General features: G+C 32.6%; 4 protein-coding genes and 1 long non-coding RNA gene across 6 annotated transcripts; 2 read left to right on the plus strand and 3 right to left on the minus strand.

Annotated features, from left to right (window-relative positions):
- Positions 1-731: 731 nt before the first annotated feature.
- Positions 732-6598, minus strand: LOC124440697 (D-3-phosphoglycerate dehydrogenase-like). Its single transcript, XM_046991122.1, has 11 exons — positions 6450-6598; positions 6203-6372; positions 5720-5871; positions 5115-5180; positions 4986-5040; positions 4682-4780; positions 4175-4307; positions 2621-2782; positions 2224-2369; positions 1567-1824; positions 732-1287 (listed from the first exon to the last, which is right to left on the minus strand). The coding sequence occupies exons 2-11, from the start codon at positions 6341-6343 to the stop codon at positions 928-930; spliced, it is 1572 nt and encodes a 523-aa protein (XP_046847078.1). The 5' UTR covers positions 6344-6372; positions 6450-6598; the 3' UTR covers positions 732-927.
- A 1113-nt stretch (positions 6599-7711) lies between these two features.
- LOC124440107 (probable flavin-containing monoamine oxidase A) lies at positions 7712-14032 on the plus strand. Its single transcript, XM_046990428.1, has 11 exons — positions 7712-7919; positions 9252-9342; positions 9674-9848; positions 10343-10457; positions 11027-11175; positions 11768-11857; positions 12157-12244; positions 12776-13050; positions 13463-13549; positions 13658-13758; positions 13828-14032. Exons 1-11 carry the CDS (start codon positions 7802-7804, stop codon positions 13931-13933), a joined length of 1395 nt encoding a protein of 464 aa, XP_046846384.1. The 5' UTR covers positions 7712-7801; the 3' UTR covers positions 13934-14032.
- Positions 14033-14792: 760 nt separating this feature from the next.
- Positions 14793-20302, minus strand: LOC124440108. 2 transcript variants are annotated; one of them, XR_006946561.1, is made up of 7 exons: positions 19575-19701; positions 18743-18848; positions 17484-17602; positions 15984-16059; positions 15461-15552; positions 15166-15289; positions 14793-15065 (listed from the first exon to the last, which is right to left on the minus strand). XR_006946561.1 is itself a non-coding variant. In XM_046990430.1 (7 exons), exons 1-7 carry the CDS (start codon positions 20253-20255, stop codon positions 14982-14984), a joined length of 816 nt encoding a protein of 271 aa, XP_046846386.1. In that variant the 5' UTR covers positions 20256-20302; the 3' UTR covers positions 14793-14981. The 2 variants fall into 2 exon arrangements, 1 of the variants encoding a protein (XP_046846386.1); XM_046990430.1 differs by lacking the exon at positions 19575-19701 and adding an exon at positions 20041-20302.
- LOC124440110 lies at positions 19762-20840 on the plus strand. The gene is made up of 2 exons (XR_006946562.1): positions 19762-19933; positions 20146-20840. It is a non-coding gene; the product is annotated as an uncharacterized LOC124440110 (long non-coding RNA).
- Positions 20841-21025: 185 nt separating this feature from the next.
- LOC124440109 lies at positions 21026-25008 on the minus strand. The gene is made up of 7 exons (XM_046990431.1): positions 24785-25008; positions 24182-24275; positions 22897-23030; positions 22744-22822; positions 22271-22365; positions 21834-21960; positions 21026-21436 (listed from the first exon to the last, which is right to left on the minus strand). The coding sequence occupies exons 1-7, from the start codon at positions 24967-24969 to the stop codon at positions 21362-21364; spliced, it is 789 nt and encodes a 262-aa protein (XP_046846387.1). The 5' UTR covers positions 24970-25008; the 3' UTR covers positions 21026-21361.
- Between the last annotated feature and the right edge of the window lie 4 nt (positions 25009-25012).

Genomic DNA, 25012 nt, shown 5'->3' on the forward strand with positions numbered 1-25012 from the left:
TCCTTATACGCAGAAAAATACTAACAAAATGAAAGCCGAACATGAAAAGATACATTCCAGGCAGTGAAAAATAAGTAATGCAGGAAATGGGTACATTCCAGGCAGAGATTAGAAATAACGATTACGATTTTGTCCTATTTGCTATGAAAGTCACAAACATTTGGTTTTGTTGTTTTATCTTTATGTTGCCAAATTTTGCAAGGGTAACACAGGATCTAAGTTAATGGATGCGTACAAATATTTATTTTTCGAGATCTTAACTGTGTATTAAACGTGTGTGTTGAGTTGTGTAGTCTTATTTAAAAGATATCGTAAAAGGTTTGAACACTTCACAAGTATCTTCTCATTGTTCTACCAATCTCGTTCTTATAGGCACAATTATTGAGAAAAAGGTAGAGAGTGACAGCCTCCAATTTCTCTCTACCCATCGATTCAGGACATTTTGTTGGTCGATATATTTTCCAATAAAATAAATCCCAGTCAATCAAGCTTCGCCATTGTTTATGCGCACAAGTTGATTGATATGTTAATAATTTGACTACAGTCACTTAATAATATAATTAAAAACTTGGTTCACAAGTCTTTAATCTTTCATTTAGTTATTTAAGAGCATTAAATTCATCGTGTTAAAACCTTTGATTTTAACATACTACGTTACAATTTTATGGGCAATGACATTTTTATCGCCCTGTACATGGAGTTACAAAGAAAAATATTTCGTTGGTAGCACGTTCTTTAAAATCAATATTTATTTCTTTACCCAAAAATTCAAACGTAAAATAACCACCGAATTTGATATTTAAGACTTTGAAGTAAAATATTTAACTGTATGGATACTTTATATCGACAAACAAGTAATCGAGAAAATATCATAAAATATTTTATGTAAGAAAGGTAGTTTGAAAACAGTTCAAAGTATCAAGTTGTTTAAAGAGATACGACAAACATATCTGATGTCTGAAATGCTTTTGTAAGGTCTACATCTTCTTCAATACTCACAGCAGTCAGTTCTCCTTTATCTGAACCACTACTATACAAACCTTTTAGGTTTTGCGCTTTACCTATTTTTCCAAGCACTTCTGATATACTCAATTGGATGAAGCATAATTTTCCCGCAAGAGGAACAGGTGAAATGAAAACATGACCATTCAACTGTACTAGTGTTGGTGTGTTCGATCCAAAGATTGTACCAGTGACTGACGAACTTATGTTGTCTTTAAAATACACAGTGATGGAGATACTATCATCGCACATGTAACGCTGTTTATTTTCATGTACTTTTTCCACCTAAATGAACGAAATCAACAAATGAAAAATAAGTGTTAGAAATTATTTAGTAATATCGGAAGCTAATACATAAGGTGTTATCGACTGAATATTTTCATTAGTAACGTTTATTTGTTACTTTATCAAAAATGAGTAGCTAATTAAAAATCTGAAACAACTTGAATGAGAATATTAACACATGAATTACTTGAACAATCTCTTACTTGTAAGAACAAAAACACCAACACAACATGTGTTCCATATTTTCAAATACTGCCATTTTAATATGACAATGTCTACCTGCACTCCCAACTGCTTGGCAAAATATTCTGCATTGATGAGATTCAGTGAATTATCTGCTTTATCAATTATTCCCATGAGAACAGCAGAAGTAAGAAAAGTTGAAGCGTTTTCAAGTCGACTACCACTTGTTGTGATAAGAACCTTCTCAACTTTCATTCCACAACAGCAAAGAGCAACTCTAGCTAGTGCTGTGCTGAGATTAATCCACGGTCCAGCTTCAGGTTTTAGAGCTCCTTGCAAAGAACCAGCGTTTATCTAAATAGTTCAATTGCATCAGAAAACGAACGTCCATGCATCCTGCATCACATGCAACATGGTTTTGGTAACGACCATCTGGATCAATTGCCACCAACTTCGAAGAAACAAACTTGCTCATCGATCACAGATTTACATCCATGATCACTACGGTACATCTATGAACATACTTTACCACAAATGTACATGAATAGTATCACTACTGTACATCCATGAACAGATCTTAGTATCACTATTGTACATCCATGAGCAGATCTTAGTACCACTGCTGTACATTTATGAACAGACTTTATGTGTCACTACTTTACATCCAATGGTTACCACATTGTTCTTATATCCATAATCAAAACTTTGGCCGACATGCATAACTCAAAGAAACAAAACTATACATTAACTCACAGCTCCGTACAGCGATTTTCCACTTATGCTATTAAGTATTTGTTCTGCAATATCTTTTGCGACTCTCTTCTGAGCTTCCACAGTACTTGCACCAAGATGAGGACAGCTAATTACCTTTGGATGTTGAACAACTTTCTCAGAAATACCTACAATCAAATTTTACTCCTACTCAGCAGAAAGAACATTACTAAATCTGTCAGTACGTGTAGCGCCGTAGAGAGCTCTTGGCTTTTGGTCCATTATACAAATAAGCCACAGCATTACTTTAATGAAATAATTATTTAAAATTTGGACTATATATAAAAAAATACAATGCAATTTCCACACGCATAATGCATTAAAACCATCAACTCAAGCAAATATAAGCGTGAAAAAAACACCCAAATAAATTACAGACCTGTAGGAGGCTCAGTGACAAATACATCTAATCCAGCCCCAGCACATTGTCCACTCTCAAGAGCTCTAAGTAAACTTTCTTCATCAATAATACCGCCTCTGGCACAGTTTATAACACGTACTCCTTTCTTACATTTAGCAAATGTCTTGTCATTCAGCAAACCTTGAAATGAAATTATTACTAGATACAGATAGATATATAGAATATCTTTATTTAAACACTCTGACACTTAAAACCAAAGCTGATTCCGCGATGGTGGAGAGGCGTGTGAAAAACACATAGAGAAAGAGAATTGAAAGCTATTTAAAAAATTATGAGATAATATACTGTATTACATTGATTGAATAAAAAAATTATTCAAGAAATGAAATCACAGATAAAAAAATGATTTTAGTATTTGCACTTTGTTGTCAATCAAAGTGAGTAAGGAGTTTGTTTTGAGCATACCTTAGGAAAATAATTCCAAAAGTATTCTCCCTCTTACATGAAACTTTATTTCATTTTATTTGTGCGTGGTTGTGGTAGACAACGACTTTTCAAAACGTTCCGAAGTTTGTAGTTTGTCTCCTCATTTTTAAATGTAAAGAGATCAGTGCGTCATTTCGGCCACATACGGCCTCATGTACAAACTACTGAATCAATTGCAACTGATTTAGTAGTTTGCACATGACTTTTGCTTTTTTCCTTTCAGTTTTAAGTGGCTTGCATCCTAATGCTTTTAATGCAACAGAATCATATATGCCGTTGGTCATGTTTAAGATGGGGTTTCTTTTTTATAATTTATTCAGTCTATCTCAGCATTAGTAAGAAGGGTATTTTTAGTCCGCCCCTTTTGAGAATGAGTTGTTTTATAGAACTAGTAATCCATGGATTTTTTATATTTCTTAATCATTTTTATGTTGAAGTGGTGCATGTTTATTTAACACTTCTAAGAACAAATTCTTCCAAATTTCCCACATAGTGTTCGGATCTTCAGCAATGAAATGTACATTTTATCGAGGTTGTTGTCTCAGATCGTCCAGAAAATTGATACAATCACATTTTTTCATATTTTAATCTCTATTTCTTTTCTTGTTTTTTAATGACAGAAATCGTCCTTATTGCAAATAGTAGTTTTTACGTTAACTTCGTCCAGTAAAAATAACACCAGAGTAAGAAATTTTCTCTGTTGTATTTGTAACTAAAAGATCAATGAGACTGGATGTTGTCATTGCTACTTGGGTAGCTCCATTCATCAATATTTCAAGTTGTGCTTATTTAAAGATAGTATAGGAAAACCAGTCAAATTCAGGGCAAGGACAATTTGGATATTGTACAGCTACTTCACAATGTTGAGAAAAGGGCTTCATGCGAAGCCAGATTAATTTAAGTCGTGACTCTACAGCAAACTTTAAAAAGTTGGAAAAATGTTCCTTGGACAGGTTTACATTGCATGAAGAGACAGAATAGTTGCAATAAAAAATCAACATTTTTTTATCAAAAATACTGTTTAGGAAACTTTAAAATGAATGAGAATGTGAAAGAACAGAAAATAAAAAATTTGTCAAATCTTACCTTTTGTTTGTGGTATGAGTGGAGTATGAACTGTAACATAATCTATTAAAGGCCAAAGTTTTTCTAAATCCATCCATTCAATATTAAACTCAGCTGCTTTCTCTGCAGACACAAGAGGATCATAACCTATAGTCTGTTATGAAAACAGAATGACCCAAGGAAATAAAATGATTAACAAACTACACTAGTAAAAACTTGACAAAACTAAAGTACGTAAGGGCTGCAACTTAAAAAGAATTTTATTATATATAATTGATTTATTGAGCACAAGTTAGTACATATTGTTATTTTGGTAACTAAACATTCAATTTGTTCATAAGCAGGCCATATGGAAGCCTTTAACTGAAATATAGCTGTAATATAAACAATACATTTTTAAAAAGTGCGCAAAATGAGTAAAAAATATTAATCTTGATAATGAATATTTTGTCTTAACAAATTAGGAAAGATAGACAATGAAAAAATGCTGTTACTGTCATTTCCTACAATCAACAACATTTATCTTACCGTCATTCCAAATGACTGCATTCTTTGAGCAACCTCCAAGCCAATCCTTCCCAAACCCACAATACCTAATGTCTTCTCAAAGAGTTCATTTCCCATGTACTGTAAAAAATTATGTCAAAAGATGTGTATTTCACATACAGCACAACATACGTAACTTCAATAATTTACAATTTGTTGTTTCATTTAGAATACTACAACCATAACTAAAATATGAATCAAAGATTCATATTTACAAGTTTTGTCAAAACAACTGAACAACAAACCATTCTATATATTGACTATCATTTCAAGAATTACACTGTACCTTCTTTCGATCCCATTTCCCTTCACGCATTGATGCAGCAGCCTGAGGTATATGTCTGAAAAATCCATAATTTATTCAACACTATAGATAATTACTACTGCACTATATTATTATTCAGCATAAATCTACCTTGCCAAAGACATTATCATGGCACAAGTTTGTTCTGCAGCACTTAACGTGTTACCACTTGGTGTACTAAAACAACATTGTTTCATTAAATGGATGCATGTGAAGTTTTGTCACCATTTGAAATCTCAAACAGCTCAGAATGTGGATAAAATTGAATAACATGGAACAAATGTGGATGCAATATTACTAAGATAATCAGGGTTTTAAAAGGTGGTGTTCCCAACATGCAACCAAAAATCAGGCATTGTAACATTATTCAGAGAAATTTTTTTAATACTTCAAATTGTGTGGTCTTCAAGCAATTGTTTTCTAAGTCCTTTAAGTGTTACAACATAACTCAAGCAGAAACCATTTGAAAACAAGCACATTTAGAATCACACACAATTCCCCACAGATTTCCCAACATGATGAAGCAGACAAGTAGATTTATGAGCTTGAAATCTCTGGATAACGTATATAGTATATACATTAGATGAAACAAGAATATACATAAACTAGCAAAATTATAAATGAACAATTAAAGCACTTTCATACTTTTGCAACATTTATCCAAACTACAAAGTTCTTAATAACAAGAATACAATAAAAATTTTTTGCAAACTTACTTCATGACAACAATACCAAGTGATGTCGCAGAATTAATATCAATATTATCAACACCAGTTCCAGCACGGCCAACTAGTTTCAGTCTCTTGCCAGCTATAAGCACTTCTTCAGTGACCTTGGTCGCTGATCGCACAATTAATGCATCATAATTCTGCACAAAAGAATAGTATTTAAAAATGATCATGAGCATCCTTGACTTTACATAAAATATGAATTAAGCTCAGTAAAAATTAGTTGAAATCATCAATAACATCATATATCAGAACTTAAATCCCAGTATAACCCTATATTCTGAGGATCACACTTGTTCCAAATCATTATTACAATAATGCAGAAAACAAACTTTCCAATTATTTCATTTGGGCAGAAAAAGGAAATGCATAAATTACTAATTATTCAATTGTAATATGTGAAAGATACAAAGACGTTTAAATCATAGAATAATCAATGAATACAACAAAGAAACTCAGAAAAACACTCACAGGAATTTCAGATAGTAACTCCTCCTTCGTTAACTTTGACACTGTCTTTACTTGAAGACCATTATTTGTCAAAATCTCACTGCAGCAGTTATCTAAGTTGTCACTGATAAGAACTTTCTCGATTTTCAGTTCAAATGCCATGTTGTCGACTTTAAGAATGGAATTTATACCTAAGGAAATGTAAACAAATAAAACAAGTACATAAATTAGCGAATGTACAATTACAGCCTGAAAAATAATGGCTTACTTGATATTAATGAAGAGATTTCAATGCTAAGTTATCGAGCTTTTCCTTGCCCTCCCACAGTCATAGAAAATTTTGTTTCTTCCCAGTAATTTGTACTTTTTCGGTTTCTTCCACGTGGAGGTCATTCCGCCACATGGCGTTCGCCCGCGAAACACCTGAAATACTTCATGTTAGGATAGATCATGGAAAGTGACCTTTGACCAATTTACTTGACGTGACATGCTAAAAATTATCGAGTTCTGTCATAGCTAGGCAGCCCAGAAATATGTTTAGGTTTTTTATTCAATCGATTTATGTAAATAGTAAATAGATTATTTTATTTATGTGCAATGTTTGTCACGCACGCGATCTGGCGTGACTTCCACGCATGTATGGGTTTAAAGGTCTTATTTTTTGACAAGGTTGGCAACACTCAACACAAAATTACCAACCGTTGACACAAACACATCCACAAAACTTTAAAACACGAAAAACAAATACATCTCATAAGTAACGAATAATTTTGCAATATTTTTGCAGTTTTTTAACATTCAAATGTATTTCTACGCAAATGAAAAACGCGAATGTTTTTAGGGCTCGTGGGATATACTTTTGGAAACCTTGGCTGGGGACACTTATCTAAACATTCGTCATATTTTTGAATGCTCAAACTTAATGCAGATTGGCTAAATTTATGTGACAATAATAAAAGGAGTTCGTAGCCAGTCTGAATGTATGCGAAAACAAGACCTCGTGGAAATATTTTTGCCTACGGACCTCCCAGCCGGTAAATAACATATATTTACTGTGTTTGTACTGGTTTCACCATCAATGATCAATGGTTTGCACAGGCTAATGATGCAAACACAGCTATAGACCATCAGCGCACGCGTTTCATTGTGTTTATTTTATAAATTGCAATATTTTTCGGAAACGTGGTGAAGTGAGGTAATTAATTATCAGAAATATTATCCCTTACTTAACATACATTTCTTTCCGTTGAATATATTATCTCTCGTCAAAGCTTTGAAAGCATAACAATAATAACATGACGGTAATGTCTCAACTAAGTAAACTTAATTCTGTTTCTTTCTCTCGAACGCTAAAAAACATTTGTTTCTCTTTCCAATAAGACCCACCGGAAATACAAGGGAGGTTTTTGGAAGAGAGTTGATTTTGATCTTATCAGAGGACGATATCATATCCGCTACATATGCAGGCTGTTCTTCTATGAAGTTTATACAACCGGGCTTTTGCATATTGCATATGATTATAAATGATAATGAGTAGTTTACGTGTATTTATATAAAAAGGTTATTGTTCTTTAGCCTTTATTCTGCGACGTTATGTATTGCAGAAAAAAACGTTAGGAAATGGAAGCATATTCATGCGATGTAACAGTCATTGGTGCCGGAGTATCTGGATTAACGGCGGCTTATGATATTAGCAAGAAAAGACATAACTGTAAAATTATAGTGTTAGAGGCAAGAGGTACGATAGAATTAATATAATGTTCTGTTGACGGTTATATTGTCGGACAGTAATAATATATGATTTCAGGTTTTTTCCAAGGTCTTAAATTACATAATTTAGGGTAAGTCGCTACGCTAAATTCGAAATCAAGACGAGGTTTGCTTGCATTGTAGTTGGAATATAATTAAGGCAATGTTGAAGGTTTGAAGCAAAACAGCTAAGCAACTACAAGCCTTCTGCATCTCTTGGATGGTTCTATTTAAAAAACTATTTCTAATGAGTGCTCTTAGTGTTTTGGCTGCTGTCTCCCTGCCCCGGCGCTATCTTATTTTAAATTTTGGGTTGTGTCAGTTGCTATTTCTGTAACGTTTCCGCCAATCCGCCATGCTGGTGGGCTAATAAAAGACCTATTGTTATCCGCTGACACGTTGAGCGCTTTCCCTAGTTCACTATTCCAGTACTTTTCCTTCTGTTACGTCAACAACGGGCCTTTAAAGTAAATGACTCTATACTCTTTAGCATGGGCGAAACTAGAACGTTAATTGTGGGGTAAATATTCATATATTCAGCTCTGCCCTGCTGACTTCTTTTGAAATTAACATCGCAAACAAAATAAATCAGCAGGACAGAGCTAAATATATGAATGCATACCCCAATTAACGTTCTAGTTTCGCCCTACTCTTTAGTTAGATATCGTTACGTCTCTCACAATTGCTAATATTAGCAAAGTACTTATCGTTCTGTTTCCAGGCACTTCATTTCATTCCAGAGTTTTGCTTTCTCTTTCTCTCTCCCTCTGTCTTTAATCTCATTTATCTGGAAATATTGGGAAGTGCTCTTCGTGTTGTTGAAAAGTTGCCCAACTATGAGCCTTAGTCTTCTTTCTCTCTCCCTCTGTCTTTAATCTCATTTATCTGGAAATATTGGGAAGTGCTCTTCGTATTGTTGAAAAGTTGCCCAACTATGAGCCTTAGTCTTCTTTCTCTCTCCCTCTGTCTTTAATCTCATTTATCTGGAAGTGCTCTTATTGTTGAAAAGTTGCCAAACTATGAGCCTTAGTCTTCTCTCTCCTCTGTCTTTAATCTCATTTATCTTCGTGTTCTTGAAAAGTTGCCCAACTATGAGCCTTAGTCTTTTCTCTCCCTCTTCTTTAATCTCATTTATCTGGAAATTTTGGGAAGTGCTCTTCGTGTTCTTGAAAAGTTGCCCAACTATGAGCCTTAGTCTTCTTTTTTAAATGGCATTCAATGTCGTACAAGCAAAATCCTCACAAGAGTTATGTAACAAACAATTGGAAAAGTTTGACGACTCGTAATGTGTTTCACGACTGTAGTGTGTTTCTTTGTTTAGATCGAGTTGGAGGTCGCTTGTGTCCAGTTTCTTTAAACGTCCAAAATGGCAAAAAAGAATTGTTTGACTTAGGTGGTCAATGGGTTTGTAGGTAAGGATGAAAACCCATTAATTAAGCGACTTGTGATAAAATCATAACAGTCTACCTAAAGTACCACACCGTTGCATTTTTGTAGAAGAATTCGTTGTCGCTTTTGACCTAGACACATTTTCCCAAGGCATGATTTCGTTTTGACTGCGCTTTAAATTTTATGACAAAAAATTACGTTCACAATTTACTTTTTGTACAGCTACTTGTAGAAAAGCTACCTAAGTCACTAAACAATGCGAGCAGTTGCTTGTTCCATTACCATTAGCAAATTTTTCTTTAACAAATGCAATGTTTCAATTTCTTTTACTTTTATTATATGATCAACTGACAGACGACAAAATAATATTTGTAAACTTATCGAAAGATTCAAGTTACAAACCTATAAACAATATACAAAAGGAAGTAAATTGATAGAAATCAATCCTGGGGATGTGACAAGTACCGACGATGAAACGTCTTCTCTTGGTTTCATAACATCTATGGAAATATTTCTTGCTTGTAAGAAGGTAATGACGATAAATTAAACTTATGTAACATAACTCGTTTGAATGGCAATTCTTCCTACTGTGAGATTGAGAAAATATCATAACAATACACCAAAACCTATGGCAACGCATTTCACCCCATCCAATCACATTAATCCACCCGCTAATCCAATTAGACGCTCTAAACTTCTCCAAGCTAAAAGCACGTGTAAATAAATATCCTCATTCTGATGAAGGCTCGAAGCAACGAGTCGAAAGCTCAGTAAAACTATTAGTAAAATCCGGAGAAACTTTTATTTTTGAACAGAAAATATCATATATAGAAGCTTTGCGTACACTTCTCAGTTTCTTTAAAATTAATTATGAGAATTCTCATCACATGAGTTATCTCAAATTGCTTCATTGATTTTTTTAACCCCTAAATCCGGATCAAAGGATTTTTTTAAAAAATGAAAACGTTGAAAAATCCTAGCATGACAGACAAATAATCCAAAAATTTGTAAATTTTTATTTAGATTGAAAATATGTGCAAGCATGTACCGCTGGATAAACCAGAAAAGGCACCAAATGCAAAGGACTGGGATGGAATGACTGTAGAGACATTCAAAAATCAAACTCTTTGGACCAGGGGTATACACACGTTTAGAAACACAAAATATTTTAACAAAATATATGAAATTTCTACTTAGTTGCATGCATGAGAGTCATTTGGTATTGTTAGAGAAATGATTTTTTTCAAAAAAATAAACACAGGCTTAGTAAGGGCGTACTTAATAATTATAATTGATAAATCTACAAAATCAATGCTTCATTTACGTCAAGAAATGTATTCCAACAATAGAGTCCACAACTCTCTAGCTTATCCATAAGAAAAATTTAATCTTCAGAAATTTATTTTTCCACGGTCATTACCTTTTATGCTTTTTCTTTGGGCCAGAGACCTACATAACTTTTTGCCCAAATAACTTCAAAGTTTACAAGTATTCAAGTATTCTAATAGTAGCTATAGCGAAGGCAATGTTGCTCAGTCAGCTGCAAATGTAGAATTAAAGTGTTCCTTGTTTTGAAACTAAGTATCAAACATGAATAGTCGTACATTTCAAGTTTCCTAGTGAGTGATTTGACTATTGTTGACTTATTTAACTGTCTTTGTTTATCAATAAATACTTCATGACAACAATTTCTTTCACTTTAAACAGACGCCAAAAAGATATTTGACATAACTGTGAGTGCTATGTTTGGTTTGAGTCCATCACAAATCTCCCTTCTCTTTTTCTTGCATTTTTGCAATACTTGTGGTGGTTTTCAGAGTTTGTTAGGAGGTGGAACACAAGAAATGAAAGTTAAGGTAAACTTTTTCGTCTGCTACTCTTTGGTCCAGTGTAAATATTTTGATGCCCAAACTATATATTTTTAATGATATATATAAGATGTTTACAATATGAAATTTAGGCACACGACCACAGTTATACTACCATAGTGATCGCTTTTTCGGATTTGAAACGTTTCTGCTCAGGGAAAAAAACAAAGACTCTCTGTTGCTATTTATATAAAAATATAGAAACATGCCAACATATAGAAATATAGAAAAATGTACTCAAAATTGATTGGTTGAGAGCAGTGGCTACATTATCCATAGATAAAGTGACTATAACAATTTGATTTTGAACTTTTAAAGCAATTTGAATTTTTATTATATTTGGCTACATGAATTGACAACAACTTAATACTGCGTCAGCCGTGTTCAACTAATTCTTTCTTAAACATAATTGAAAAGTTTTTGTAATGTTTTGCTTTCAATTTGAAAAATAAGTGCACTTGTGAGTTTCCAAGGACTTTTAATTGTAGCTTATTATCATTTTGATTTTCTAACTTTTTTCGTTTAGATTTTGTTTGAAAAAGTGAACATTTTTATTAAACTCTTCTTGACTATACTTCAGGGTGGTTTGCATCAAATCTGTACGTCGTTACAAAATGAAATTGGAAAAGAAAATATTTTACTTACACATGCGGTCACAAGTATTCAACAGGTATAAAAATATATGAAAGAACTGATTCAGTCTACTTTTGGTTCAGTTTATCCTTCAATAACTGTTAAGAATGTTTCATTCGGGATGAAATGATGTGATTAATAATTTGTCGAATTCAGCGCTTGATCTTACCCGAAATAAAGTGTAATTATATATGATTTGAATGTTATATAAGAAATGCTGGATGTTTTATGTAATTCAGAGTGCTGTGGCTACAGTTTTTAATTATAAAATTGTTGTTTATCTAACCTGCACGACTTAATACATCGGACAAAATATGTTTTGTATAATATTTCAAGGATGATGATATGGTGAAGGTTCATACTTCAAATGGTAAATGTTTTCAATGCAAACACTGTATTATTGCTACCCCTTCAAAACTTGTCGGTAAGTATCCTAGATTATTGGAGTTTAAATAAACGTGTTTTTTGTAGCTACAAATATGAAACTGCTAACGAAACGGGTACATGTCTCATAGATGTGTTTTCTTTTCCGACGTTCGTAATATTGAGATTTAATGACTGATTTTCAATGGAAAATTAATAGTTGTAGATCTATCAAGTAACATTTCAGTGTGAGAAATTTTGGAGGGCAGTGTACCCTTCCCCTCCTCCCCTCTGATTTCAGTCGATCTATCTAGACATGTTCTTAACAAAATTTTTATTTTATGGCTTGAACATTTCAGGAATAGGTAGTTGTCATAAAAATGTCCCATAACTTTCTTACCCTCTAGGAAAAATTGCAATTAAGTTTGTTTTATTTTTGAATAAGTTAGTCAAAAATCTATTAATCGAAAAAAAATCTTGTTGACGTAGATACTATGCAGAAAGTCCAAACAATCTTTTCAAAATCGTCATAAGTAACTTTAATCGTCAACTTAGAGTGAACAATAACTTTTTCCTATTTCTTTGTATGTAGACAAGATTGAATTTAGTCCTCCCTTGCCTTACGAGAGACGTATATTGACTCAACAGATTATCATGGGCTGCTTCACAAAATTTGTTGCAACCTACAAAACGTCATTTTGGAGGCAAGCCGGTCTTTCTGGTCAGCTGACTCGTTACACAAACTCAAAAGAGTCAGCAATGTCATCACCTGTTGGTTTGGTCAAAGATGCCGTGACGTCTGAAAATAATCCTGCCCTTGTGGGTTTTTTTACTGGCTATGGAGCAAGTCTTTGGGCTGCTAAATCGGTATATGTGTTTTCATAATTCAGTAGGCAGAGGCGTAACTAGAACGTTAATTGGGGGGTGCATATTCATATATTCCGCTGTGCCCTACTGATTTCTTTTGAAAGTGATTTGAATTTATGAATATATGAATATACATCCCCCCCCCCCAATTAACGTTCCAGTTACGCCTCTGTAAGTAGGGTATGTTTCATTGAAGATACCCTCATTTTTTTGTCTCAGAAGAATATTTTCATGTTTACCGTTTATTTGAAATCAAAGCAACACACTTTTACAATTTTAGCGTCTGTAAATGTTTTTAATATTTTCAACAGACAAGTTTTATGCAATGTAATGATAATTCAAACAGTTTCTCATAGAATTAAAGTTAAATTGCAAGTATTTTGTATTTTTAAGTAGTTTAAATTTTCTTCAGGATGAAGAAAAAAAGCATGCAGCTCTGGAGACTTTAAAAAGTTTTTTTGGTAGCAAAGCAGAGAATCCGTTAGATTTTGCCATCAAGGTATTGGCTGTGGCATTAGCACTAATATGTGCAAACAATGACATTGTGATTTCTTGTTAAAGATCGCATAGCTTTTACAAAAACGTTACCATTTTATTGTGTTTATAGGATTGGTGTCTCGATGAATGGAGTGGTAGTTGTTCAGTGGCAGTTATGACACCAGGAGGAATAACACAGTTTGGTGATATTCTTAAAAAACCCTTCAAAAGGTACAAAATTAACTATAGAAATCATATATTGCTTTAAATGATGTAGTTTTTGTTGTTTTATTTGTACAGAATACATTGGGCTGGTACAGATTTGGGATCAACTTGGCGTGGTTACGTTGATGGTGCTGTTGAGTCTGGTTTTCGGGCAGCCAAAGAAGTTCTTGAAAAGATTTGATAATTTGATACGATCTGCAATTAATCTACACGACTACGAAGTACGAGATATTATTGCTTATATACGTGAATCTTACAAATTAAAAATTTCTTCATGAAACATTTCTTTCCACTCATCTGTCTCGTCTCCTCTGATCCTTCCCATTTAACATATTTCTTCACTTATTTATTACAACAACTATATATTCACTCGTTCTTTTTCCCCAAATTATGACAAGATGAGATACACCACCTCAATATACCAGTTTAATACAAAGTTTGGCAGTTGTGAATGTCAATTTCTGGGTAGATCGTTGCCAGGTATCGTGTTTGAACAAAGGTCGTTTATTCTGTACAGCTCGATTACGTTTTTACTCTGGTTGTTTGATGTCATTTGGTTGGATATTCAGTATAGTAAATTACTCGTTTTTTAAATTTTTAAGCCAGAATTAAATTATTGGCTATTTGATGAATGGACACTGGCCAAGCCTTTAAACACACATTACCAGGATTGTCATCTTTCTAACCGATTCTTTTCATTCCACACAACAGCATAATTTATAACTAAGAACCAAATCTACCCCTGGCTGCAGTCAGAACATTTGAAACTTCCGTATTAGAAACTTACTCATGAAGTTGGCAGAATGTCGCACTTGTACTCGTATGATATGAATAAATAAAAGCAAAAAAGAAGCACGTTTTTTTGAAAACATTAAAGATGGTGAAATGAACAATTAAATTACAACAGCATACATATTTGATTGTCTAAAATCTGTTAAATAATATGATACATGGTGGGTTCCACTCCAAATCACCATGTTTTTGTAACAACAGAAAAGAGCAACTTAAGGATGTAAGTACAAAAACAAAAGAAGAAAGAATCACCAGATCCACATTTAAAGAAAATATTTGTATAAACATAATAAAAAGCAAAAAATGATGTCCGCGATGACCGTCGTGTTCGGGGACGAATATCGCTATCCACAAGTCAGAATTGAAGCGAGTAACGACGTATTTAAAAGAAATTAAAACATTTTTTTACAGCAAAATCACCTGGAAATGTTGATATGTTACAATGTTTCATAACCTTTGTCTTTCCTTAAACATTTCAAAAAACATTCTTTCGTTTTTTTCACTGAAAACACACTCCCATCCTAAAAAAGAAATTAAATTTCTGGATCATCTGAATTTAAATTAGACATCATGATATATATGATCACTATAATATAATTAAAACGTTTGATTTATTAAAACCTGTATTAATCCAGGGATCTCTCTCCAAAATTCATAATTTGGAATTCTTTCTTTGCCATGAGCTCCTTGTTTATGTGTCCATGCAATTCCAATAACCAAGTACAACAAAATGACCACCAGAAATCTTAAATACGCCAATAAAGTCACGTGATAATCCATTTTAATTTTCTTACATGACTAATAGCAATAAATATGTACCAGTCCTTCGCACAGTTCTTATTTTTCATAGCAATTGTTTTGTATGGTTAATCTCTAATGATCCCATAAAGTACACACATGACCCCATAATACTCACATGATACATAATATTGTTCCAACACTAATACCACCATGGCCATCGTCCTTATATTGAATTCTTGGGGCATATTTTGTGTAAAATATCATTGTCTATAAAATAATATACAGTCAATGACGGATTAAAAACGACTAAAAAAGTAGGTTAACCATTGTAAAATCAATCATGAGAAATAAACGTTTTTTCATCTGCAAGCACTTGCATACAGTTAAAGCTTTTGACATACGTAATTAGGGCTTTATTACCTACGAAATAGACAATAACCATAAAAAGGATGTGAGAGTGTAACTGTACAAAGAAATAATATTTTTGGCAAATTAAACATTTGTCAAAAGAAATAATACATAAGTACATATTTGGGCAAACATCAAAATTACCAAGTTTTTACTTTCTACATAACGAAAGACATGCAAAAGTTGACGTACATGGACATCAACTCAATAACCAAAGTTATAGTTCCTTCTTCGAAAATGCCACAGTCAATGACGACGAATATTTTCTGTAAAATTTTGACTTTACATACATATTCTTTACCCTTTTCTTCAACATGTTTAGGTTTGACATCAACATTCTTGTACTTCAGCGTCACCGTAAGTACTCTGAAAAGAACAAAAATAATACTTATAATAACAATAAAATAATGCTACTACTACTAATAATTTCATTTTTTTTCTGTAAAGAAATCAACCTGTTAACATAAATTTAGCAAGTGTAAATTAACTTTGTCTAGGATCCATATCTGGAACTTAGAAACTAAGTGCTTAATGTAAAATTTGGAGTGTCCCAATTTATCGCAGGTGCTTGCATTCTGCTCAAGATATCTGGAGTACCTATCTTCTGACATAACTTACTATCCTATTTGAGACAGCCCCCTAATAACCCATCAAAAGTTGAATCACATTTGTTGAAACACTGTGCATCCTTATTTCTTTTGCAAGAGGAGAATTAGATATTTTTTCACCTCCTTTTCTCTTACATTTATATCCCACGGCACAGCAAAATAAACAAACTTTCATCTCCGAGCTGCTCGATCCAACACAGTAACATCAAGATGATAATGTTCCATTTTATGTGTTGTTTCGACACTCCTATACCACCATATTTCTACCTTGCAGTCCTTTGATATTCTCATCTCATGCAGAACCTCTTTTTACCATACATCTAGACACTCCAATTCATATTTTTACACAATTCCCAATACTCTCAAACCCATCCTATCATATATTCTCTGCACTAAGCCAGTACAACCACTTGCCAAATGCCCTACAGACTCCACTTCTCTACCACATATCCTACACTGAGGATTGATATTATTCCTTCTCAACACAAACCCCTCATTTCCTAAATAACCTACTCTAAGCCATTGCCAAGATTTCAGAAAATTAATTTCAGTTAGACGGTCAGTAAAATGCCATGACTGTAGAACAATAGCAATGCTTTTCACCTGGAATGTTAAAAACATTTGCTTTTTGAAATTTTGCTGCTTTATCTTTGAATCCCTAGTTTAATTTAGTTAAAGGCTTGTATATTTCATGGCTTTCCGGTTATAATATTTTAAGATTTGTGTCCTATCTACAAATGATTGTTAGTGATTAATTTAATTAAGCATCTTCGCCTGTTAAAGAGGAAGGATTTAGAAAATGGATGTCTTCATATTCTGAAGAAAGATTATTGGCCTAAAAATGTGAAATGCAAGCTTTGGTAAAAATTTTTCTAATACTAACTTTGTATTTATTACTATTTAACATTTTGGCAATAATTGTGCTTCACTATTTTAATAAAGCCATTTCAGATGTATGTTTCCAACTTCATACAGGTCTCTCTTTTAAAGCATTGTTTGCTCATGACTTTATTAAATCGGGACGCAGAGCATATTTTTTGTTCAAACAGGGGATGAGGTGGGGTGTATAAAGTAGGGGGTGCAAGAACAGATTTCAACAATTTTAAATGGTGGCAAAATTGCCTTTTCAAAGTTTCCCACTTTGTGAATTACATAATTTTATTGATGTTTTTTAGTAATTACCTGCCTAAATCTGACTTGTATTGTAAAATAAAATGTTTGCTGTCAGTTGAATAAAAAGCAGAAAGTTTTGAGCCAAGACTATGATAACTGGATGGAGGAGAACCAATTTTTTGACATGCCTAGAGAATATAATAAAGAAATTCTTTTTTTTATGTTGTTGTCATTAAATACAAGGCATTTCTGTAAGCCTCAAAAGTTTAAGTTTTATATTTAGAAACAAGAGATTTCTGTAAGCCTCAAAAGTTTAATTTTTTAATTAGAAACACAACGTTTCTGTAAACCTCAAGAGTTTCAGTATCCTCTAATTTTCTAGTCAGTAAAATAAGAAAGTCTATCAGGTGTCAGCGGCGCTTATTCCTCACTGGGCCAATGTGCCCTGTTATGCAGTCATTTAAAGCTATATTCTTCAAATATTTACGTAATCTAAATATTACAACTAACAAGATTCAATGAGTACTATGAATGTAACATAACTATACCTTCAAAAAGATGTTTTTTCACTGTGACAATAAATCACAAATAACAACTTACCAGGGTGTATAAAATGTTGGAAAAAACTTCTAGCTTAAAATGCTGCCAGAAATGTGACATAATATAAATGCAGATAAATTTACAAACATTCATTAAGACCAATTAACAAAAAAAGGAAGGTTAAAGTAGAAAATCAGCCAGACAACATCATACATACATACAATTGCGAGGCAAACACTTATGATTACTAATGTGAATAAATAGGACCAACTGCAGAGCAGCAATGTTTTGTGTTACTTTCTGAACTTAGTTGGTACGAAAGAAGTCTTAGATCTTTTAGTAAAAAATTTGTTTTGTATTACTACTGTCCACATGATTCCTATTCTTCTTCAAGCATGAAATAAACATTTACTACTTCAGCAAATAAATAATGAAATGTGCTTTATTCTAAAGTACCTCAATAGTATACCAAAATGTCTTACGATAGAACTAAAAAAATTTTAGCAGCCTGACCAGACTGCATATTTGGTCCTGCTATGATGCTAAATAAATTTTTCTATACTCTAAAAACAATCAATTACTAAAATGAAAAATGATTTATAGGACCAAATAAGAAGAGGACTAAAATTTGTGGAATGGCTATGCCACTGGAAATTTTGGTGTCTAAACTTTACTATATGCCACAATTATTCATAGCAGAGCTAAGCTCGGTTTATTTTTAGCAAGTCATATCAATACAATGTAAATACACATCCACAACTGAATACATTAAACTATAAGCTACTTACGAAGACATTAAAACAAGTAAATGTTGTCTTTCCAAATTTTGTACATGGACTCCAGTCATACAATATGTTTGATTTTCTTGCATCAGCATCAGGAATATCTTTATACCTATAATATTAAATTTAAATACATTTTATAATAATAAGGATATTTTGAATTACACTTTAATCACCATTTTGATAGTGATCAATAATGATAATAATCTGAGTAGAAACATTTTTTGAATCATAAATACTCTAAATGAAAAAATATTCACATTTTATGATTAAAAATTCTGACTCATGAAATCACAAGCCCAAGCGAAATGTAAAGAAACTGTACGAAAGGTTGACAATAAAGGCAACACAAAGGCTAACAAGTTTGAAAGTTTTAAATGTTTGAAGGATTTACGCAGATTGCCAGGAGTAGATTTTGTACCATTTATAACATTACAGTAGTTATATGTTTGTAAATGATGATCGTCCAGGTTAATAAAGTCCTGAGAAGGACTGTTTTTGTTGTTGTTGACTGACGTTTCGACAACCTTAGCGGTAGTCATCTTCAGAGTCAAACATTCACATTCAGACTCATCTTCAGAGTCATCATTTACAAACATATAACGATACTCCCGGGTTCAAACCATTTACTACATTACAGTAGGTTATTCACTTGGATTCTTTAAACTACACGGTGCAAAAATAGATTTAGTTCTATAAATTTTTGTCTGTTTACTTGAACCACACTGTTGCCTATAGGTAAACTGAAAAGAAAATAAACGCATTGAAGCTGTCAGCTCAGCTGTGTTTACCATTTGGTTCTGTGAACATAATGGAAAGATTACATAGTTTGACTAACCATTTAATAAATTCATGAGATGTGTAATACTAAATAATAAATTTATCCAGTAGCACATTAACAATAACTTTCGTTTTCATCTTCAGAAGTATTGTCGTGCATTTGAATTTGCAATCGTTTTGACGCCATTTTAAATTATACTTGACATGCGCAGTTCAATCAAAACATAAGGTGAAGTAAAGTGCTAGAATGCTTGAATGCTTGAATTCACAAACAGGAAATTTAGAAATCGTTTTCATAAATTGCCCAAAATCAAGCGAGATGTCACTATTCAGACAACTAATAAAATAGCAGCAAGAAATTTATTCATTCCTGCTTGACCTCTTCATCAACAGCGAGAAAATTATGAAAAGTGGCAGGTCGGGAGGAAGTAATCAAAACCTATTATCTCCTGGCTAAAACCCGGGAAATTTTACCGATTCCAAATGCAGTAACTGAAGACATATAATAACATGTTCATACTTACAGAGGACTATGTTCCATTTTCACTAATGCTGATAAGTCAACGTAAATATCTTCGTGATTGGGAATATTACTACAGTTAAATTTACATGACGGCATTTCTTTGCAGGAAACCCTTGAATCGCTGTGAACTGAGATCACAAAGTTGAGAAGAATGACACAAAACACCTCAGCAATTTCATTTTTGGTGATGCTTTTCTTGAAACACTTTCTTCTCATTTTGTAAGTTTGTAATACAAAATGAAATGACGATGACACAATGACAATCAATCATGTGACAAAAATGTCTCAATTTTAATTATATGTAAACTGTTTTAAGAGTCCCACTAATCTGGGAGCAGAACAAAGCTTTTGGTCGGTCCCCTGCTCAAAGACTTTTCTAACAGTTGAACTAGACATAAAAACATGTTACTAAACTCACATTATTTATTTAATAAAAATTATAAAATAATAAGTAAAAAAACAATTAAGTTGGCCGAACAATAGTCGTATATTTGTAGCAAAAGAATTCAGCCAAAGTTCTCATTTGGCAATAAAAATGATCTGCTACAGTTGACGTCGAGTTATCCTAGATCTAATATTTATTTGTATTCTGATTTTTAGGAGAGGTCGACTGTTTTGCATTTGCATTGGTCAGTGGATGATTTTGACAAAATATTTTCATACTTTTCCTAATTTACATTGTAGCTAAACGTCACCAAACATGTCAAATATTCCGTCGTTTTTGCATTCAAAAGAGAACAGTTGCACCTCTTCCGTTTCACAATAATTTGTTAAATAATAGATTTTTAGAATGTCGTTGTACATGTGCTTTAGACTACGATGATGAAATTTTAGATGATGAAATTCCAGCACAAAACACAAAACATGAGGCTAGCAAAAAATTTTATAATGTAGTATGCCAAAAGAACCTTGCTGCACGAGTCTTTGTAAAACGTTCTTCCCCTTTCACTTATTTTTGTTCATAGAAAGGCAGAAAAATACAATGGTGTATGAAGAGGTGTTATTATATCATATAAATTCACAGTAGAAAATTGACTATTTTCAATAATTGCTTGTCATACATTGCACGATTTGGTTCACCACGACACACTTAACTACAAAGAGACATTAATTTTCATCATTGTTTTGATAAATTTTCAAGATATTTCATATAAGTTAATATAATTTCCAGATCATGGATTGGTGTGAAATATAAAAGTAATCTATATGAGTGAATGATTATTTAATTGTTGCAGAACATCAGTTTTCTTGCTAGAAATAAACACAATATTTTTCCAGTATAGTTTAATGATCTTTTTTCATTATATATTATACGTAAATAATTATATTTTTTCATAATCTCTTCTGCCTAACGAGGGACAAGTCTTAACAGTTTCAATGGAATATGTACAACCATCCTAAAAGAAAGAAATGAAAAGGTTGAAGGATTAACTTTGTGTAATAACAGTTCCAATACAGAAAGAGCTCGATTACAACAAACACAAATTTATTTGAAAATATGTTCTGTTCAGGTGCCATGCATGATGCATGCTTGGGCTACCATGTCTCTCCAACGTTGACGGTTACGAGCACAGGCAAAGATTTCTGCAGTGTTTGAAAATATAGTTAACTTTTTATTGTTTTTTTTTAACTTCTTTCTACCGTTTGGTGAATTGGTCTGTTAGTCAAGCAGACAAATAACGTCATACAAGGTTTGTTTCTTTTGTGCTTCACGGCCACAGCGTACACTAACACATTACTAATGCAGTTTCACAAATAAATAAACATTACTTACAGTATGTTATACATTTTTACCTTCACTAACGCTGGAATTTCTGACCAAAAGGAATAATGAGGAATCATTTCCATCCCTTCTGCACCTCGATGAAACTTCATATATAAAATACCAAATCCAAGATATAGTACGACGATGCAAAACGTGCTGAGGCAAATCAAAATAAAAAATTCAGATGACGTTTTTGGACATCGGCGCTCTATCTATTCAGATATTGACCACTTTTTTGTCTTGAGTACTTTTTATTCAAATTTCTATTCAACTTTCTGTAGTGTACTTTATGTTGTAGATTGAATGATGAACGATATGTGTCATAAAAGGCATTGCCAAAGTGCAGGCTGCCATAAACAGGTACAATAGCCATAGAACTGAAATAGATCTACTTTATTTCAATGGTTTAAGGCCTAAAAGACATGTACGCCCGAAGTGAAGAGAAATGAAAACAGAGTATACTTACACAATGAGAACTATTGATCCTGCACTTAATCTTCTATCATCACCCTTCTTATTTCGAGAACTTTTTGTTGCATATTTAGTAAACAATGTCATTTCCTATATTAAGATTGTTGAAAGGACTATCTCAGCAATAACTGCAAAAAGCGGAAAACGTTACAAACTTTATAACTTGAAATCAATTGCACAAACCAATAAGCTTACTAACATTTATGATTTATGCTCACAACATGAATTTGGATTTTATGTCTTTCTTGCTAGCAAGCTGGCTACAGGAGTAATTTCTATTCCCCAGGGATAGGTTTTATTTTGGCATATGATTGTAGTAAATAAGTGATGCAAAGAATATAGAAAATCAAGATGAAAAGATAAAAAGGGCCATTGAATCGTGGAGTAATATGATCAACGAAACTTAATCTAATTATTCATCTTGTTTTAATTCACTTTGCTCAACAATGATTTTTGAAAAGTACTCACAAAGAAATTCCCATAGTTCTTCATAAAACTAGTTCTACCTTCACTAGAACTGTCATATTCTATATACACGTTCGTTTTTCTAAAAATGGAATAAATGACCTGCTTTTCATCAAAAGAGATTTTGCAACTTTGTAAGTAACAATTGCTACCTACAATTCACCAATAACGTGATCTTTTGGACCCATATATATCAATTTATATTTTTGTTGCTCAACATCAAATTTCATAGTTGGGCCATTAACTCCCAAATTTTCTGAACGTTTGTAACTTTCCAACACTCGACAAACCTAGAATATAATGGCGTGAATAAAATTAGTTTTTACCAACTCTAAAAAATTGAAAAGAAAACCTTATGTTATCATGCACACCATCGGGGAGGGGGCTAGTCAACAAACCATTTTTTTCGTTTTCCCAGGTGGTTGGGCATAATAGGAAAGTAAGTGATAGCTCTTTTCTGACATACTAAACTAGTTGTATTCTAATTTCTGATTAAAACAATAATATATATAATCTATGTAATATTTTCTATAAAAGTTTTAATAACAGGTAAAGTTGCTCTAATGATAAAATTAGTGACAATTTAGTGTGAATGCTTGATAACGACAAACTTTTTTGCATTTATAGATGTTATCATTTTAAGACAGTTTATAAGTTATATGAACATGACAAGAAATTTACTATAAAAACAACATTAGATGGCGTAGTTCTGAATTAAAAACTGGCAAAAATCGCCTCAAAACAAAGCGATTCATTCATGTATACCGTTTAGCTGACAAAAATCTCATGAGCGGCCGTCAAACACAAGAATGGTTTAATAATGACGAGAGCCGAAAACTTATAACATCGTTAACATTATTACTTAATGCACTCTGTAATGTTTTAAACTTTACGACGTCGAGTCTCCTGAATTTTTCACTCGTAATTTCGTAAAATTGTTTTCATTATTTCGCTTGAGAAAATAAAATAATTTGAAACACTTATAAGTAGAAAATTGAATACGCTTTCTTTGATTCACGTAAAGAGAAAATATTTTTGTTTTTACAAGTTGTCAGAACTCAATTCCATTTACAAAATTGCTTGCCACCAAACTGGCTCCCAAACGTTTCATATGTTTGGTACAGAAAACAATCAAGAAAAGTTAACATGGTTAGGAGAGGGAGGGTAAAGAGAAGAAAACCTCAAAATAATCGAACCGTTAATAAGACAAAACCGTTAATTAATAAGACAAAGCAATCAAAATCAAATTGCTTTACAGTGTAAACTACACTCTAGAATCAACTCAGAAGCCAACCATTCTTTGGTACAACTGACTTTAAAGTTGTCGACAAGTTTTATTTAAGTAATTTTATGCACGTGTACATTCGTCAAAGTAAACATTGACATGGTCAAATTTGAAATTCGCTAAAACTTTAACATTACACTAATTCTATATACTTACGTTTACTAAATAGCTGCAATTTTTTAAAAATTTTGTACAAGGACTCCAATGATAGAAAACATCATTTTCTACACTGTCGTGAATGTTTTCAAAGCTGTAAAAGATATAATTTTCACATGAATGATTAATTGGTCGTTTTCGATAGTCCTCCATAACAAATTTTGTTTATCCATTGAAGACAGTGATTTTCCTTCCATCTTTAGAATTTTTAGGGAACAAGAAAGTAATTAAAATTAAGAATAAGATGTAGAAATGGAAAATTAAATAATCCACTGAGAAAACTGTGGAATATCTGCAACAAGAAATGGGAAAATGGTGAATCGTTAAAAGACAAAATATGAAATAACGGAATCGTTAAAATGCAAATGAACTGCAATGGAAACCTCATACTCATAGATATAAAATTTCTGCATATTTGTGCACTTCCAATCCCAATATGTATATGTTTGAAACACTTTGCTTCTTCAGTTTCTGTTTTAAACGTTTTACATCTTCGGCCATATTTTCCTACTTTTTTCTCCTTTCCCATTAGACGTTAAGATGTATAAAGAAATAATACTATGCAGTTATTTCAACTATTCCATCATGCTAAAGCTTTGATACCTTGGTTCGGTTGCCGTCCCATCTATTGCAGATAAATCTATGGTATCTTTTCCACAATAAAATGTACAACGTGAATTGCTTGCCTTAATACATAAGTTGCCATCGCTTTGTGTCTTAGTAATGTACTTAAACGATGAACAGCCGCTAAAAATTAACAAATAGTACACAACCACATGAACATCCATGTTTACCAAGTCAAACGCATGCAAAATCCCGATGTTGTATTTA

This window comes from Xenia sp. Carnegie-2017, unplaced genomic scaffold (genome assembly GCF_021976095.1).
Source record: "Xenia sp. Carnegie-2017 unplaced genomic scaffold, XeniaSp_v1 HiC_scaffold_2, whole genome shotgun sequence".
NCBI lineage: Eukaryota > Metazoa > Cnidaria > Anthozoa > Malacalcyonacea > Xeniidae > Xenia > Xenia sp. Carnegie-2017.

What these genes read in the sequence shown, in the direction of transcription:
- LOC124440107 (XM_046990428.1), top strand. Translation starts at nt 7,802, where the DNA reads ATGGAAGCATATTCATGCGATGTAACAGTCATTGGTGCCGGAGTATCT. An exon ending in CGGTCACAAGTATTCAACAG is followed by an intron (nt 11,858 to 12,156) that starts GTATAAAAATAT and finishes TAATATTTCAAG; the next exon opens with GATGATGATATGGTGAAGGT. An exon ending in TACCCCTTCAAAACTTGTCG is followed by an intron (nt 12,245 to 12,775) that starts GTAAGTATCCTA and finishes CTTTGTATGTAG; the next exon opens with ACAAGATTGAATTTAGTCCT.
- LOC124440109 (XM_046990431.1), bottom strand. Translation starts at nt 24,969, where the DNA reads ATGGATGTTCATGTGGTTGTGTACTATTTGTTAATTTTTAGCGGCTGT. An exon ending in GATCACGTTATTGGTGAATT is followed by an intron (nt 22,823 to 22,896) that starts GTAGGTAGCAAT and finishes TTCCATTTTTAG; the next exon opens with AAAAACGAACGTGTATATAG. An exon ending in AAATTCCAGCGTTAGTGAAG is followed by an intron (nt 21,437 to 21,833) that starts GTAAAAATGTAT and finishes TCTTTCTTTTAG; the next exon opens with GATGGTTGTACATATTCCAT.
- LOC124440697 (XM_046991122.1), bottom strand. Translation starts at nt 6,343, where the DNA reads ATGGCATTTGAACTGAAAATCGAGAAAGTTCTTATCAGTGACAACTTA. An exon ending in AGTTACTATCTGAAATTCCT is followed by an intron (nt 5,872 to 6,202) that starts GTGAGTGTTTTT and finishes TCTTTTGTGCAG; the next exon opens with AATTATGATGCATTAATTGT. An exon ending in CTTGGTATTGTTGTCATGAA is followed by an intron (nt 5,181 to 5,719) that starts GTAAGTTTGCAA and finishes ATGTTGTTTTAG; the next exon opens with TACACCAAGTGGTAACACGT.
- LOC124440108 (XM_046990430.1), bottom strand. Translation starts at nt 20,255, where the DNA reads ATGAGAAGAAAGTGTTTCAAGAAAAGCATCACCAAAAATGAAATTGCT. An exon ending in TACAAGTCAGATTTAGGCAG is followed by an intron (nt 16,060 to 17,483) that starts GTAATTACTAAA and finishes TGTTCTTTTCAG; the next exon opens with AGTACTTACGGTGACGCTGA. An exon ending in AAGAAAAGGGTAAAGAATAT is followed by an intron (nt 15,553 to 15,983) that starts GTATGTAAAGTC and finishes ATTATTTTATAG; the next exon opens with ACAATGATATTTTACACAAA.